This window comes from Pristis pectinata, chromosome 12 (assembly GCF_009764475.1).
Source record: "Pristis pectinata isolate sPriPec2 chromosome 12, sPriPec2.1.pri, whole genome shotgun sequence".
Lineage (NCBI taxonomy): Eukaryota > Metazoa > Chordata > Chondrichthyes > Rhinopristiformes > Pristidae > Pristis > Pristis pectinata.
The window spans coordinates 34507418-34522494 of NC_067416.1; the positions used below are offsets into that span (position 1 = coordinate 34507418).

Consider the following 15077-nt stretch of genomic DNA (forward strand, 5'->3'; position numbering starts at 1 on the left):
TAAATGCTTAAATATAGGTATAATTTTTATATTTAAACCAAATATCTTAAAAATGTCTGTAGTTGAAGTACATTTAGCAATAGCTTTCAAAAAGGAATCAGACAAGTATTTAAAAGAAAATATTTTCAGGGTATGGGGGTAGGGTGGGGAGAAGCAAGAGATTGGGAATATTTGGACTATGTTACAAGCACAATGGACTGAATAGCCTTCTGCCATTATTGCAAACAATTTTCAAAATAGACAAGTTGTTGGTAGGCCTAGCGATAAGTTCCAATTGATCAATAAAGGTTTTGACATGTTTGAACAGTTCAGTTCTACCACAGGCTGAAATTTGACTCATTTGATCAGTATTTTTTTTTTAAAACTTCCATGCTTTTTACCTTAACCCAGTAACATGTCAATGAACAGCCTCATGCTTATATAATGATTTCATGGTTTTCTTAGTGTACATAGTGTACAAAGCAGCCTTGATTAAGAGAATCCTCTGCATTGTAAGACTTCAATTTTGCTCATGAGATCATGCCTCCTAGTTGTTCCCATGAGGAGGTGTGATCTCATGAAATGTTGATACATGGAGCTAGCTTGTATATCAATCATGATCACATTGAGTTGTGGAACAAACCAGTTGACTGGCTAATCCTATGTTCCTGTACAAGTGATGGTCTTCTCATGCACCTCCTGCCCTTGTGTTTCTAGGTGATAGAAGTCACAGGTTTGAGAGTGCTGTTGAGGAAGTCTTGCTTAGTTTATGCAATGCAATAATACATGTAGTAACTGTATGCCACTGGTGGAGAGAAGGAATGTTTAAAATGGTGCGTGGGGTAATCATCAAGCAGCCTTATGCTTGATGATGTTGAGCTTGAGTGTTGTTGGACCTGCACCCATCTGGGCAAATGTACTTTATAGATAATGGAAAAACTTTGGGAGTTAGGAGGTGAATTGCTCCTACCACATTATACAAATAGTTATTCCTAACTACTATAGATGCATTGGTTTTCCTTAAAGATGTTATTCCTCAGCCTAGAACCATTTCAATTAAGAAAGACCATTTTTTGCGGTTATTGTAACATTACAAGTTGAACCAATAGATGAATCATCTCTTAAAAACTCATGAATGTAAAAAATCAGCAGTGGTTAGAACAGATAAATAGGTGAGCTATTAAGAAAAAAAATTGTTTTAATAATTATTTTTTTAAAATGTAATGTTAAACCTTAGGCCTGTCTGGCTATACAGCTGAATGTAAAAACATCATTAGGGCTATTTGAAAAGAAATATGAGCTCTCAAGGTCTTGGTCGACAATCTACCCTTAATTAACATCACCAAATCTGAGTGTTTGGATATCCATTCACTTTTTCTGATCAGTGGAAATTCATCACTTGGATTGGTACCATAACTGTTTCTACACTGCCTCAAAGTAAAATTAATGAAATCATTGGAAAGTGCTTTTGGAGGATTTTGTAACAACACCTACAAGATGAAAAGCTTGTGGCATTACAAAAGGCTAGGCAAACACCTGTAAATTATTGGGGAATTATGATTCCTTGTCAAGAGACCTGAAACAGGAACAGTTTCATTGGTGACGGACTAAGCTGCTTGAAGAAGATTCTATTGGTTTCAAGCTTCCACGTATGAATAGGAACTGAGAATGATAGTTGAGACAGTGATAGACAGAGACACTGACAGTGAGAGAACAAAAAGTTGTTTTCTGGACTCAGACTAAAGACTGACTGATGGAAGTGGATTGGATAATGGGCTGAATGCTTTAAGAAAGTGTCAGCATTTCCAGGCAGAACTGCCAATATCATGCTTAGACACAAGTGTCACCGAGATTGAGATCCCCATCCAAATGGTGGTGATTTGCTGACAGAAGTCCAGTATTGGACTCCTCATGGATTCCTGCGTTCGAACGTGAACCTGCTGCAGCTTCTCAGCAGTTACTTTGTGAAACCTGCCTGCTGAATCTGTGCAAGGTCAGACCTGACAGTGAAAATTCATTCCTTTGGATGGAGAGCAGATGCGGAGAGGGACGAGGATAAGTAAAAAGTAATTTGCTTTTTTTTAATCAATTTTGCCTTCTTTTTAACCATTTAGAAGCATTTTTAAGTGAAAAACTTTTTTTTAAAGCATTTTAATTGCTTAGATGTATTTAAGATTTAAGTATTCGAAGTACTTGATGGGTTTTACAAGCCTGAGGGCGTAGTTTAGCCAGCTGCTGAAGTTTATCCAGGAAGTTCCTGGGTTATGACAGGCTTATGTTCCTAAATCATAAATGAGCAAAAAAAGTGTGTGGGATTACAGAAACTGCTGTGATGGGGGAGTGAGCAGGTACAGGAAGAGTGACTGCCAGCCGGTCTCACTGACTCAGTGAGCAAATGAGACTCTGTTCTGCTCGGCTCGTCCCAGCCCCAGATCGTTGCAGCTCGGTGGGGGCAGGGGGAGAGAAGGCACGCGGAAGTGCCCCATCCCCACCCAACAGAAGATACCTGCAGCCCCACAGCAGCCAGCAAATCCATTCTGCTGGTCTCCCAAACACTCGTTTGTATGTACGGGGTGTCCATAATTCAGGTGTTCATAACCTGGGGAGGATCTGTACAGCAGGTTTGTGGGTGGGGCAAGACCCTACTCCAAAGCTGGGCTTTGGATTGGGATAGATGAGGACATCAACAAATACAGGAAAGGTAAGTTGGTTCTTTGTACCAGTGTCTATGGCAAGTTGCTCCTGCCAACAATTCTTGTTCAATAATTTTCTAAAGCTGAGGGATCTAAGGGCAGATCCTCGAGAACACCAGAAGAAATTTAACAGCATACTTTTAAAATTAGTTTTATAAGACTGACACTTGTTTCTGTATGCAAGATTATGATGACCAGCTTTTGAGTCTGAGGATAGTTCTTCAGCATTATAATCCATCCTATATTAAACTGCTTGTATTTTTCTCTCACTATTGCAAAGTGCTCATGTCATGCACTCCAAGACCCTTAAGGTGCACAAAAGCAACATGATGAATTTGATTATGCTTTCCTTGCTGATATTAAATTTCTATGGTGGTAAACTTTTTCAAATCCTTAAAAATAAATTTTACGGTGATGTATTTTTCTGAACGGATGTTAAATTGACAAACTCTGAGTCAGCTGTGCAAAACATTAAAGGTTTGAAGGTTTAAGCCCAGGACAGGGCATCATTGATAAACCTTTCATGCCTGTGTCCATTATACCCATGGGGTTAGAACAGAGCTTAATGAAGGCACATAAACTTATGCAATGCAACAGGCAAGAAATCAGAGAACATAACTTCTAATCACAAAGTTAAAGAGCAATTTAGTTTAAAATTATGGAGACAGGAGACATGTGCTGGAGACTTGTGTTTTCAGATTTGACCAATAGCTAACTATGATAAATTAATCACCGCCTTTTAAAATCCGAGGTGTACAGCTGTCAGCTTGGGGTCTGTTCTTTTAAAGTTAATTAACTGCAGAGTTGGTCAAAGTTAATAACATGATGCAGAGCCTCCAATTTTGTTGCCATTCTCAGTGGCAGGAAGTGGCTTCATAAATATCTTATTCCAATTGTATGTCCATCAGTTTCAATGTGAAAACTTTATCTTTTCTACCTGGGATTTTTTGCTGCAAGCACAGTATATTATTGCTTTAAAGTACCTGAAGCAAGGTTATTTCATTTATATTGAACATATATTAATAACGGGAATAAGGGGTTGAAGTGTACTTGAGGTCAGATGCCCCAAGGCTATTTACTAATTATACTGAGCTGAGGTGCTGGATAGATTTATAATGCATCCCCTCAACTCTACACCATCCATAGCTGGTAAATTTAGTATGGTGCGATTTTTCCCTTTTGTTTTAATTAATATTAATGTTTTAATTTGTTAGTATGTTTAAATATTTATCATTTTTCATTTTTAAAATTCTTTTTATTATTTTTAATTAAAGTGTTTTTTCCATTGTCTTCAAACATCCTTGATCATCAGGGATGTAGAGAAACAGCAGAAAAGGACTTCAGACAGAGTAAGCTATCAGCAGTCCATATGGGTGGTCCAGGAGTGTGTTCTCAGACTCCACTGCCTGTTGGTAGTCACAGCCCATTCCACTTTGAAGGTCACAACAGTGAAGCTTTAAATATATTGGGAGGCATGGTTGCAAAATGTAAGCACCCCAGGGACAGACACGTATAAATGTGGGTGCATACTAGGTGCTTCGACTATGATTTGGGCTATCAGAACTTATCCAGGGCTTACTTTAATTGTCTTAATACAAGAGTTACCAGTACGTTGAAAAGGTTAATCTGATTTTGAGAAACTGCAGTCCAGCTGCACTATGGAAGCTTACCTGCTTAATCTAGTTCAGTGACCTTTCACGGTGCTTCTTTGATTGGTTCAGAGGTCTGTGACAGGCTTTCATCCTGGGGAATATTAACAGAGCCCCACTGATGTTTGTTCAGTAATTGAAAACTTTAATCTGTTACTGATAATAATGCTATCGGTATATGTTTGCAGAGGATATCAAGAGATTATTACTGTTCAAAACATTCTCTGCTTGGAGGGAGAGAGCTACATCAGATAGCTTCCAAAGCCAGCAATTATTTAATATCAGGAATAAGTATGTTTCAAAGTATGTTGAAAATATAAGCTCCTCTGTGAATGAAGCACAGGAAAGTTCAAATGTATTGATCCAATGGGGAGGAGGTGGGACTTTGTAAATGGGCATAAGGTATTTGAAGAGCAGATGGATTGAAATGATTAACCAGCTGAGCTGAACATGAAACACGGAAGGACAGGAATAAAAACAGGAAGCAGGAAAATATTCAACAGGTCATGCAGTAAATGGAGAGAGAGAAAAAAACATGTAATATTTCACTTTGATCTTTCACTCGAACAGATAATAAAAGGTTAACTGTTAACATCCTGAAACATTAATGCTTTTCTCTCTTCACAGATGCTGCCTGACCTGCTGTGTATTTCCAGCATTCTCTGTTTTTAATTTTAGATTTCTAATGTTTTGCTTCTTGATGAAAGGGCAGGGTTTGTTCTGGTGAGTTACCCAAAGCTACAATTCAGAGATCATTGTATTTGGCTGTGGGATGAAAGCCAAGTGCTAAGGACGTTGGTTAGGGGTCTAGTGTTGTAGGGATCCCCTGGAATCTTCAAGAATTGACCTTCTGGACATTGGTATGAGTGAACAGGTTGGGGAATCATAAAGATGTACAAAAAAAACCTTCTTACATTTTCTGTTTCTTAGTTATAAAAGTATTGATGACAAGGTTAAAAAGAAAAGCTGATAAAATCATCTTTAGGAGTAATTAAAAGCCTGGTTATTATCTAGTTGATGTGAGGATGATACAGCAAAGCCATGTGTGGCAGGTGAACAGTGGAGTGAGGCATGGGGAGGGACAGTTAAAGACCAGACAACTTGTGATGAAGCTTTTAGAAACTCATTCACCCCAGAGTTAGAAATGTGAATGCTGAGTTTCAAGGCAGAAAATAGCCTTCTGAAGACAATCGTGTAGTGCAAACCAAAGGTGCACCATTGCTAGATCTCTCCGGAGAGTGAGACTGTCACGTACTTCATATAAACTTGCTCAGGGGCTCTGATGTCAAATGGTCTTTAATCTCTCCAAATTTCATTTTACTGTCAACCTCTTTCAATTTTCTGTGCATTAAGCATGTGAGAATAGGGATGTTATGTTGACTCACTGAAGCAAATAAGATTCTGAGGCTGTACGACAGATGGATGCTGGGACGGTGTTTTTCCTGGCAGGGGAATCTAGAACTTGGGTAGGGGGTGGGGGGTGGTGTCGCAGGAAATGGTCTCCAGGTGACAGGTTGGACACTGAACACCAAGATGAGTGGTCATCAGAGGGTTGTAAATCTTTGGATATCCCTACCCCATTGAACTGCTGAGGTTGTGCCATGAAGTATGTTCAAGACCTAGATGAATAGATATTTGGACTGCACAGGAAATCAAGAGTTATGGTGTTCAGGGAAGAGTTAAGGCCAGCAATCAGATAGTGATCTTATTGAATGGTGAAGCAGGTTCAAGGAGCCACGTGGCTGCCTCCTACTCATATCTTATTTTCTTATGTAATGACCCTCAGCAAGCAAATCTTGATTGAGAAAATGCAGTAGCTGGTGTCACTTACAGGAGCATTAATGTTGAAGGATTCCCCGCAGTTGATGGCAATACTTGGAATTCATTATGTTTGCATTTTGTAATTCCTGTTTGTTTTGTTTTTAGGTTGTACTGGAACAAAGGACTTAAAGGTCACAGCAATGTCACAGTAGCTTGGCACATCCCATACTCTGTGGAGCTTGGAACATACAAAATCAGGCATTTTGGTCATTTTAAGACACTTAAATTTATAAAGCCAGTCTTCACCCCTTACGTGGGCTTCTCTTCCTCCTTCCAAGTGAACAACTGAAGTTCCTAAATCACAATATCATGTTTCAGTTATACTACTAAAAAATTGCAACAGATTTTTTTAAACTCCTGTATACAGTGGGGGAAGGCAGAGAATTTAAAAATAATTCTGCCTGCTTCAATAATTTGCCATTGGCTGTCACTGAGATCATTCCTGAGATCAAAATAATCTTTGGGAACACTAACAGCACAAATGAATTGTGAGTTCTGTAAATCATGAGAGATTCCACACCAGATGATCAGACTGTAAAATAGATTAAATGATGATCTTGACAAAGCATTTTTATTACCATTACAAATGGGTTTGGATTGAAAACATTTTGATGAAAAGGAGAACTGTGCAGTTTATAAAACACTTGAAATCGTATCTAACATAAACAAGTCATTACCAGAAATTGTCCTTAAGAATAATAGGAATAAAATAATATTTCTGGAGCAGGATTGTGAGTAAATTAAATAAGTTAGTTTCAGTTTGTTGTTTTTGATCTGGGTTATCTAATTCACACCACATTAATTATTAAGAATTTATATTATTATTCTCTTGTTCAGTTCTTCTAACAATATTGCACAATCAAGTTTGTTTTCTTCTAAACCATGAGAGTTTTTGCAAAAGTTCAGTCATGATTCTCTTCACATTGTACAAAGCTGATAAGATTGGCTTTAATAGTACAGACATGAATTCTTGTTAAATAACTTTATTACTCCAGATTTCAAGAATAAATGAAAATTATTGATGCAGAGAAATGGGGACATCCCTGAAGAGTTCAAATAAATTTGTTATGTGTAAATCTCAAAGCTGCGCATGTTCTTTCTGAACTGTGTGATAGAATAGATTTAAATTGAAAAGTCATCTATTAACAAATAACTCTTGCTTTTGGATTAAAAGAGGAATGCTAATAGTGTGCTAATAAAATATCAATTGATAGCATTTCATTTCCACAAGCTGGATTGTATAATGATGCCTCCAGCTTTGCCAGCACCCTCCAAGAATGCTTAGCCAAAGACAGCTGTTTTGGATTAAATGCCAAGTCATTTCTTTCTACAAATCACAATAATTACACCAAGGCACATCCAGACTTGCATATGTTACCAAATGTAACTTATCAATAAAATAGTTCTGTAATTTTTCAGTGAGTTCAAATTTAATCACTCAGGTTCACAAATGTCTGTTCTTGCTTTACTTGTAAACATTGAAAATAGACTGAGATTTCCAAGGCTGAGGTCTTATGTGATGGCCTCTCGCAGCAATTAAAAGATGACATTGTGAACAGAAATTGAAGAACTGGGCCAGGGTGCCGAGAATTGATGGTAGATATGCAAATCTGAATATACGAGACTTATTTAAGAAAGATGAATATCATCTTGATTGGTAAAAAAAACGTGCAAAAAGTAACTAGAATTGATTGAATGACTTCAGCATTATTGTACTCTCAAAGTGGAGAACCTATTCCAAAGGAAATATTAATGAATATAATTTCAACATGATAGTACAGGAATCCTATATCTACAGCTACTGCATATTTTACAAAAAAATTGATTGCTTTCATTTTTGGAAAGTGTGCAACGTCATAGCTATTTTTTACTATATTCTGTTTCCTATTATTAAAGGATACAGTCAATCAGCAACAAATTTAATTTGTATGCCACCTCTTAATATATCAAAATGCCCCAAGATGCATTGCAGATCAACATAAGACAGCAGAAATCATCAAGCCAGAGAGGGAATTTTTTTTCAGAAGACATATCTTAAAGGTAAATCAAAGATCAAGGTTTATGGCAAGTCTTAATGAAGGAAGGGAAAGTGTGGAGGTGCAGCAATTATAGGAGAGAAATTCCAGAATTGCAGTTTGCGAGGAGTGTGGACTGGAGAAGTCAATAAATGTTGTGTTTGAAATAAACTTGCAGTGATTTAAAAAGGAAGGTAAAAATTTTAAATTGGATGATCATTAGTGTGTGACACACAAATATGTGTGTCAAGACCGAAGCCATGACTTTGATCTACTCCTTTACAGGTCAACCAAATCTGGTTGTCAGGAAAATGTAGTGAAGGGGTCAATAAAACTGAAGTAGGGAATAAGTTAGGCAGAGTCAATGTACATATAAACACTGAGAGGTCATCAACTTGAAATGTTAACTCTGTTTTTCTCTCCACTGGACTATTGATCCAGAGACATGTTTGAATCTCATCATGATATCTGGGGAATTTAAAAACATATAATTAAATAAATTTGGAATAAAAATCTGGTATCTGTAATGGTAAATGCAAAGCTACTAGATTGTTGTAAAAAGGAATCTGGTTCATTAATGCTCTTTGGGGAAGGAAATCTTCCATCCTTAACTGCTCTGTCTTGTATGCGACTGATCTTTGCAATGTGGCTGACCTTTAACTGCCTTTTGAGATGACATGGTAGACCAATCACTTCCGGTGGACTATAAATTGCAGGTCTTGCCAACAGTGTCCACACCGTGAGTGAATTTAAAAAATGATGGGCAACAGTATTTTGGTGGCATTTGAAAGACTCAGAATGACTTTCACATTCTGAGGGGTGTAGGGCTAGCAGTGCTAAGATAGCTGAAGGTTCTGCCTTTTAATGGTGGAGTTGAGAGGAAGGGTATGACCAAAGTCTGATTCAAGGGAGCAAAGAATTTTCAAATTAAATTTTTTTTAAAATTTTATTTACAGCGTGGTAACAGGCCCTTCCGGCCCAACGAATCCACGCCGCCCATTTTTTTAAACCCAAATTAACCTACCCGTACGTCTTTGGAATGTGGGAGGAAACTGGAGCTCCCGGATGAAACCCACACAAACACGGGAAAACGTACAAACTCCTTACAGACAGCGACGGGAATCGAACCCCAATTGCTGGCGCTGTAATAGAGTCACGCTAACCACTACGCTATTAAAGCGCCCTATAAAGGGCGCACCTACAGGGCACCCTAACGCACTTTACTACCACGAAGTGCAGCACACCAGTTCCTCACTTAATACTCTGAATGGAAAAAGCGATAATGGAAACATTGATAAAAGGGGTCATCACAGCAGTATATATTACAACATTACTGACAGCACTGCTATGCTAGGATGCACCCAGCAAATGTATCACCACTTGTCTCAATGTGGAGAGGCTGCCTATGAGGGCTGGTGGTGGGCAGGTGAGGCAAACCCTGCTACTGCTCAGTGCTGAGACGTGGGACTCACTCCACCCTTGCCAGCATGGTGGGCATGGCTCATTGCTGGCTGCTCCATGTGATTCCCCGGATCCTTTGGTCTCCCTCATCCTCACCTGTTAGATGTGATGAAGGTTGCGGTCTCCCCCTCTCTTTGTTTGCCTGCACACCTCTCCGTAGTCCAACAAGCTTGTTGCCATAGAGAATAGTGGCAAGGAGGGCAAGGGTTTGAACCGTATTCCTGGCAGCCCAAGTGTTTGTCTTTTTGAAGTACAGGTGGGAATGTAAATGTTCAAACTGAACGACTAGGAGTGTTCTAACAAGTCAACTCTAGGGAGCAACAGTAAGCTGTGTATGAAACACAGTTGGTGTAATAATACCAAACATGTGGCAGCTAATTTGTGCGTAGCAACACCCCAGAAATATCCCAACTAATCCTGAAATTGGTTAAGAGATGAATATTGGTTGGTCCATAAGCATTAGTATTCTGCTATTTTGGAATTAAATTCATAGGAACTTTTATGTTCAGCTAAGAGAGCTGATGTGCCTTTATTTGAAAATTTTGTCAGAATAAAGGCACTTTTGGCAGTACAGAGCACACTCAATACTGTCGTGTGTGTTGAGCTATTAAATATACTCCAATGCTTACAGCCTTCTGGTGAGAATACAGTCAACTGATGCCATTCAAATTTGTAACCTAATAAATGAAGTGTATTTGTCATAGTCATAGAGCAATACATCATGGATACAGGCCATTTGGCCCAACAAGTCCATGCCGACGATGGTGCCCACCCAGCTTGTCCCAATTTCCTACATTTGTGTAAAACAGTTATCAAAAACACAATTAATAATGATGATGTCTTTAATTATGTGTGTCACACTTACTGATGCATCCAAAAAAAATCTTGGTATCATTAATTGAGACACATGTTTTACATCGCTTTGGTAACTGGACAAAGAGAAATTAAAATGCAATGAAACATACTATGGCTTCACAATATTCCTTTTATAACTTATAATTAAACAGACAAAGTAGTATTGCTATAATTCTGTGGTGCCAATTTATGTATCTACTTATTAGTTAGTAATTCTCTTCTGATAACAGTTTCTTTAATGACCGGTAATTTTCTTTAATGACCATTTCAATATCTGAGAGAAAATGTTACATTCTGTACAAACATTGATATTTTGACAACTGGTACAAAAATAGTTTCTGAACGCTCTAGGGCGTGTTTTAATACTGTTACCACTGTTTGCTGCTCTGGCACCTTCCTGAATACCTTACCAAGCACAAGTACAACATCAATGCTCTTCTAAACACAATAAAGCATAGTTTTGTTCCATTTTAAAATGAAAAAAAAACAACCAAAGCAACAGAGAAAAGGAACTGGCTGTCTTTAAAATGGTAAGGTGATAAATACTGAAGAAAGATCAACTTAGTCTCTAATTTAGTTGGATAATAATATATTAGCAGCTGTACTTTTAAGCTTTTTTTTAAAAAAGTTTTTTTCCCTGTTATTTAAGCCTGAAAGATATTTCTCACTTTATACTTGGATATAGAAATATTTACCATGACATCTGCTGATGTCAGAACTTTTTTTGGCACTACAGCTAGATTAAACCTTGGCAGAGGTTCACTGTTGGCACAAGGCAACCTAAACGATGTTTTGAAATTTAGTAAACATGAACTCCATCAGTAAATACAGGCTCCAACGTTGGATACTTTTTAACTACATATACCTACAAGAGTCACACATCTTACACAAAACACTTTAATATTCTTTTAATATCCAAGTATCCTGTATGGCAGAAGTATGAAGTACAATGTAAACATAAAGGCCAAATTATACCTGAGAAATATAAAAATATTAAAGGGCTATATAGCTTTTTTTTGCTTTGTTTTAAAAGTTCTCTTAACTTAAGATACATCCTTAATGTATATTTATATACATGTATAGTAGCTGAACAGAATTACATTCTAATTAGATTCTAGCTATTATTAAATCACATCCTCACACCCGGTCATTGGAATCATTACGAATAATTCTATTGATCTTTTCCTACGTTTGGCTGTTAATTTAGAATCAGCATTGCTAAAGTGTGTTGGCAACGTTGCTCATCAGTGTCCATTTCCTCTCAGAATGCTCCGTAGGTGTCTCCGCGAGTAGGCACCGCGAATGCTGGATAACCATCGTAAGTTGCATACGTAGCTAGGTCCTGTCCCAAGGCAACGGCTTGTTTCAGCTGTGTAGCTGCCAGAGTGGCTGCCGTGCCAGATAATGCGTATCCTGCAGCATAACATGGGAATGGGAGATCAGTAGATGAAGCCAAGTAGGAGACAGGCATACACAGAGGTCTGCCTGAAAGAAGAGGCAAAGCAATCATTACCCTGAGTGCTTGTTACCATCTTGAGTTAGTAAATTAAACTTTAGGTATATTGATGCTATATTTCCCTTCCTTGTGTTTTTTTTTGGCCTTTTTGGTTACCTGTATCTGAGGATCATTCTTTGCTTTATAAATAATGAATTGGCCTTGCTACCTAATAGCAGCCAACTTTACTTCTGCTGGATTGTTGATTCTCAAGTACAGAGTTCTCTTCTATGGCCAGGGACAAACAAGTTTCTGAGCACATGCACCTGGCTGGCAGTAAACTGCTCCCTCCGCTGTATTCAGGTCAGAAAATCTCTGCTATCACTTTTCAACATGAACCTTCAGCAAGTGAGATTCACTGCTGGTGAAAACGACCACAAATTGTAACTGATATCACAGCACTCGTGTTGATGTGGCTCCTTGTGATATGGTTTAACTGTACAGATCTACAGACGATCCTCTCATTATAGGGGATTGTGCTTCTAGAATGGGGTCTGTATTGCTATTTTCAGTAATGTGAAGCTGCATCATCTGTGCATGTGTCAAAAAATGTGCGTTGAAAAAACTATTGTTTATTTACTTTTCCACATAAATTTCATGAGTGAATTTTTATTCTGTATCCCAGATTTTTTGGTCGTGATTCGTGAATTCTATAAGGGCAAATTTCCATTACCCAACTGCCATAACATGGGTCGCCTGCATTAGCCCTGTTCTTATGTTCATGTTGTTCACAATATATCCTTGGGGGATCAACTGACCCCAGTCCCTCAATTGTCTTTGTATTGTGCTGACACCACCTCCCTTTCTTGTGCTGTTAAATTCAATCATTAGTCATGTGTACTTCTGACTACAGTCGTGAGTGACTAAAATTTCTATTGGAAACAATTGCTGAATTTTTGAGCATTCACGGTCATTTCCAGCTTTGTTTGGATGCTTTTAGAACCCCTACCTTAAACAATCCTAACCATAAATAGCAAGACACATTTTCAACATCAACAGACAATAGCTATTCACATATAATAGCAGCTTACAAACCAGGTTTACTATGGAAATTGCCAGGCTCATTTTTCAATCAGGCAAAATATGGTTCATGTCGCTTACAATGACAGATATGGGTGAGAAGACCATGAAAAATGAGCCTCGGTAATTGTTCTTTTTCCACAGTCTCTCCTTTTATTTTAAAAGGCCAAATATCATACAAGAATGTCAGCCTGAGGCAGCCGGGAACTGACCTAGACCCAAATTACTGCCTTTGGCATTCTAACTCTGTGCGGAATCAACCTATTGCAGAAACTCTGATGTTATTCAACATTTGTTAAGTAAGTTGCGGAAGAGGGGATGTGGAACTCAAGGGGAATGGGGAATAAACTGAGTGTTATGTTTGGAGCTATTTGCTTGCAGAATGGGCAAACGACAATGTGGACAGGTTGGGCCAAATGGCATGTTCTTGCTGCCTTTTTCACCCCCGTATAGATGTGACTATGACTTTCACTTATCTTGCCGATGCAGCTGGAGTTCTTAACTTCATGAACCCAGCCCAGGCTATCCAATGAAAATAAAAACAAAAATTGCATATGCTAAAAATCTGAAAAAGCAGAAAATTATGGAAACAGTCAGCAAGTCGGGCAGCATCTGGGAAAGAGAAGCAGTTAATGTTTCAGGTTTGGGATCCTTCATTTTCTTGAGTGTTTCCAGCATTTTCTCTTTTTATTCCAGGCTACCTAATGAAGTTTTTCCTTTCCTTTCCTTTCTGAAGATGATGTCCTCCCAACATTCTTTTTAAACTGAAGTTTATATTACAGTGGACCTGCAGTTTTCTGCATAAAAATGGAGCTAGGAGGAACTTGGGGTGTGTGCAGCCAATGATCAGCTTCTGTTTATTATGAAGAGTTCTGGCTAGCCTTGGTTCTGTTGGGGGATATCTGTTTATTTTCAAGAAACAGTGGCAGAGTGCCCATCTTTATCATCAATATTTATACTGTTCCTTCTTCACAGTGAGTAGCTGCTGATCTCTGTGACTAGCAGCTTTGGTGTCAGACCAACCATGAGGAAGGGCCTATGCCCTGTAGAGTTCCCTACTATGTGAACACCCAGATTCCTTGACTTCCCATACCTTGCATTTCAATAACCTGTAAGTAGGAAGCTTGAGGTATGAACTATCCTGTAAGATGGTGGAACTTTAGTTATGAACAATTGGCTGTTTTAAGAATTCCCACTCCAGAACAGACTTTTCCAGACTTTGGGAATGAGTCAAGCCATAGATGGTGAAGACGACAGTCTATCCTTGGCCATTATGGGTGCACAGGATGCGCTGTTCTTTAACTGGCTGAGCTATATTTGAACTTGCAAGAAAAGGTGGCTTGATTTTCTAGGAATGTAATCCTTTGCTATTGTGAGCATAAAACCTGTGCCCTCGTGACTGACTGTAAAGCTACCTGGTTCTGGAGTTGAATGCCTGTGCAACCACTTTTGAGACAAAGTGCTGGAAATTTGATCAGGCACTACTGGTCACAATTGGTCCTTGACATGTCTTCCACATCTGGCATGCATGGGAAGAATAACTACTTCCCTTCAACCATTCAGTTCTTAAACCAGCCTCCACAACCCTAATCACTACCTCACTTTAGCAACACTATGACCACTTTGCACTGCAATGGACTTTTTTTTTTGTTCTAATTGTATTCTTTCTTGTAAAAATTGTGTATAATTTGCTTAATTTGTTTTTCTTGTGAATGCTGCTTATTTGTTGCTATGTGCCTGTGATGCTGCTGCAAGTAAGTTTTTCATTGCACCTGTGCTTACATGTACTTGTGCATATGACAATAAATTTGACTTTGACATGGGATGTTCCTGTGTACTGTTGCCAGGAAACTAGTTCTCCTTGTTCTGCTAAATGATCATTTTTGACTATTCTCAGAACAACTGTGCTTTCAAAGTGCTATTTATCAGCAGGGGTTTGACTTAAAGGGGACATCCTAGAGCAGATCCCAGCCCACTGCTGAGAACCTGATACAGGACAATCTCCTTCAATGTTTTTAAAATTTTGCCTACACTATTCTGCACCTACCAACCATCCCCACCAGCTCTTCCCAACTGACCCCCTGATGGT

The 15077-nt window shown here is 38.5% G+C and overlaps 2 protein-coding genes across 6 annotated transcripts in view; one reads left to right on the forward strand and one right to left on the reverse strand.

Moving 5' to 3' along the window:
* The window catches only part of asah2 (N-acylsphingosine amidohydrolase 2), a 90283-nt gene extending 82638 nt beyond the window's left edge, over positions 1–7645 (forward strand). Inside the window, exon 21 of the mRNA XM_052027516.1 lies at positions 6248–7645. Coding sequence (XP_051883476.1) covers positions 6248–6431 — 184 coding nt within the window. The 3' untranslated portion in view covers positions 6432–7645. The remainder of the gene's footprint in view (positions 1–6247) is intronic.
* A 2786-nt stretch (positions 7646–10431) lies between these two features.
* The window catches only part of a1cf (apobec1 complementation factor), a 32125-nt gene continuing 27479 nt past the window's right edge, over positions 10432–15077 (reverse strand). For 2 of the 5 annotated variants that reach the window (XM_052027761.1, XM_052027757.1), the window contains exon 12: positions 10432–11958. In XM_052027761.1, the coding sequence (XP_051883721.1) occupies positions 11735–11958 (224 nt within the window). In that variant the 3' untranslated portion in view covers positions 10432–11734. The remainder of the gene's footprint in view (positions 11959–15077) is intronic. The other 3 variants (XM_052027760.1, XM_052027759.1, XM_052027758.1) reach the window with 2 other exon arrangements.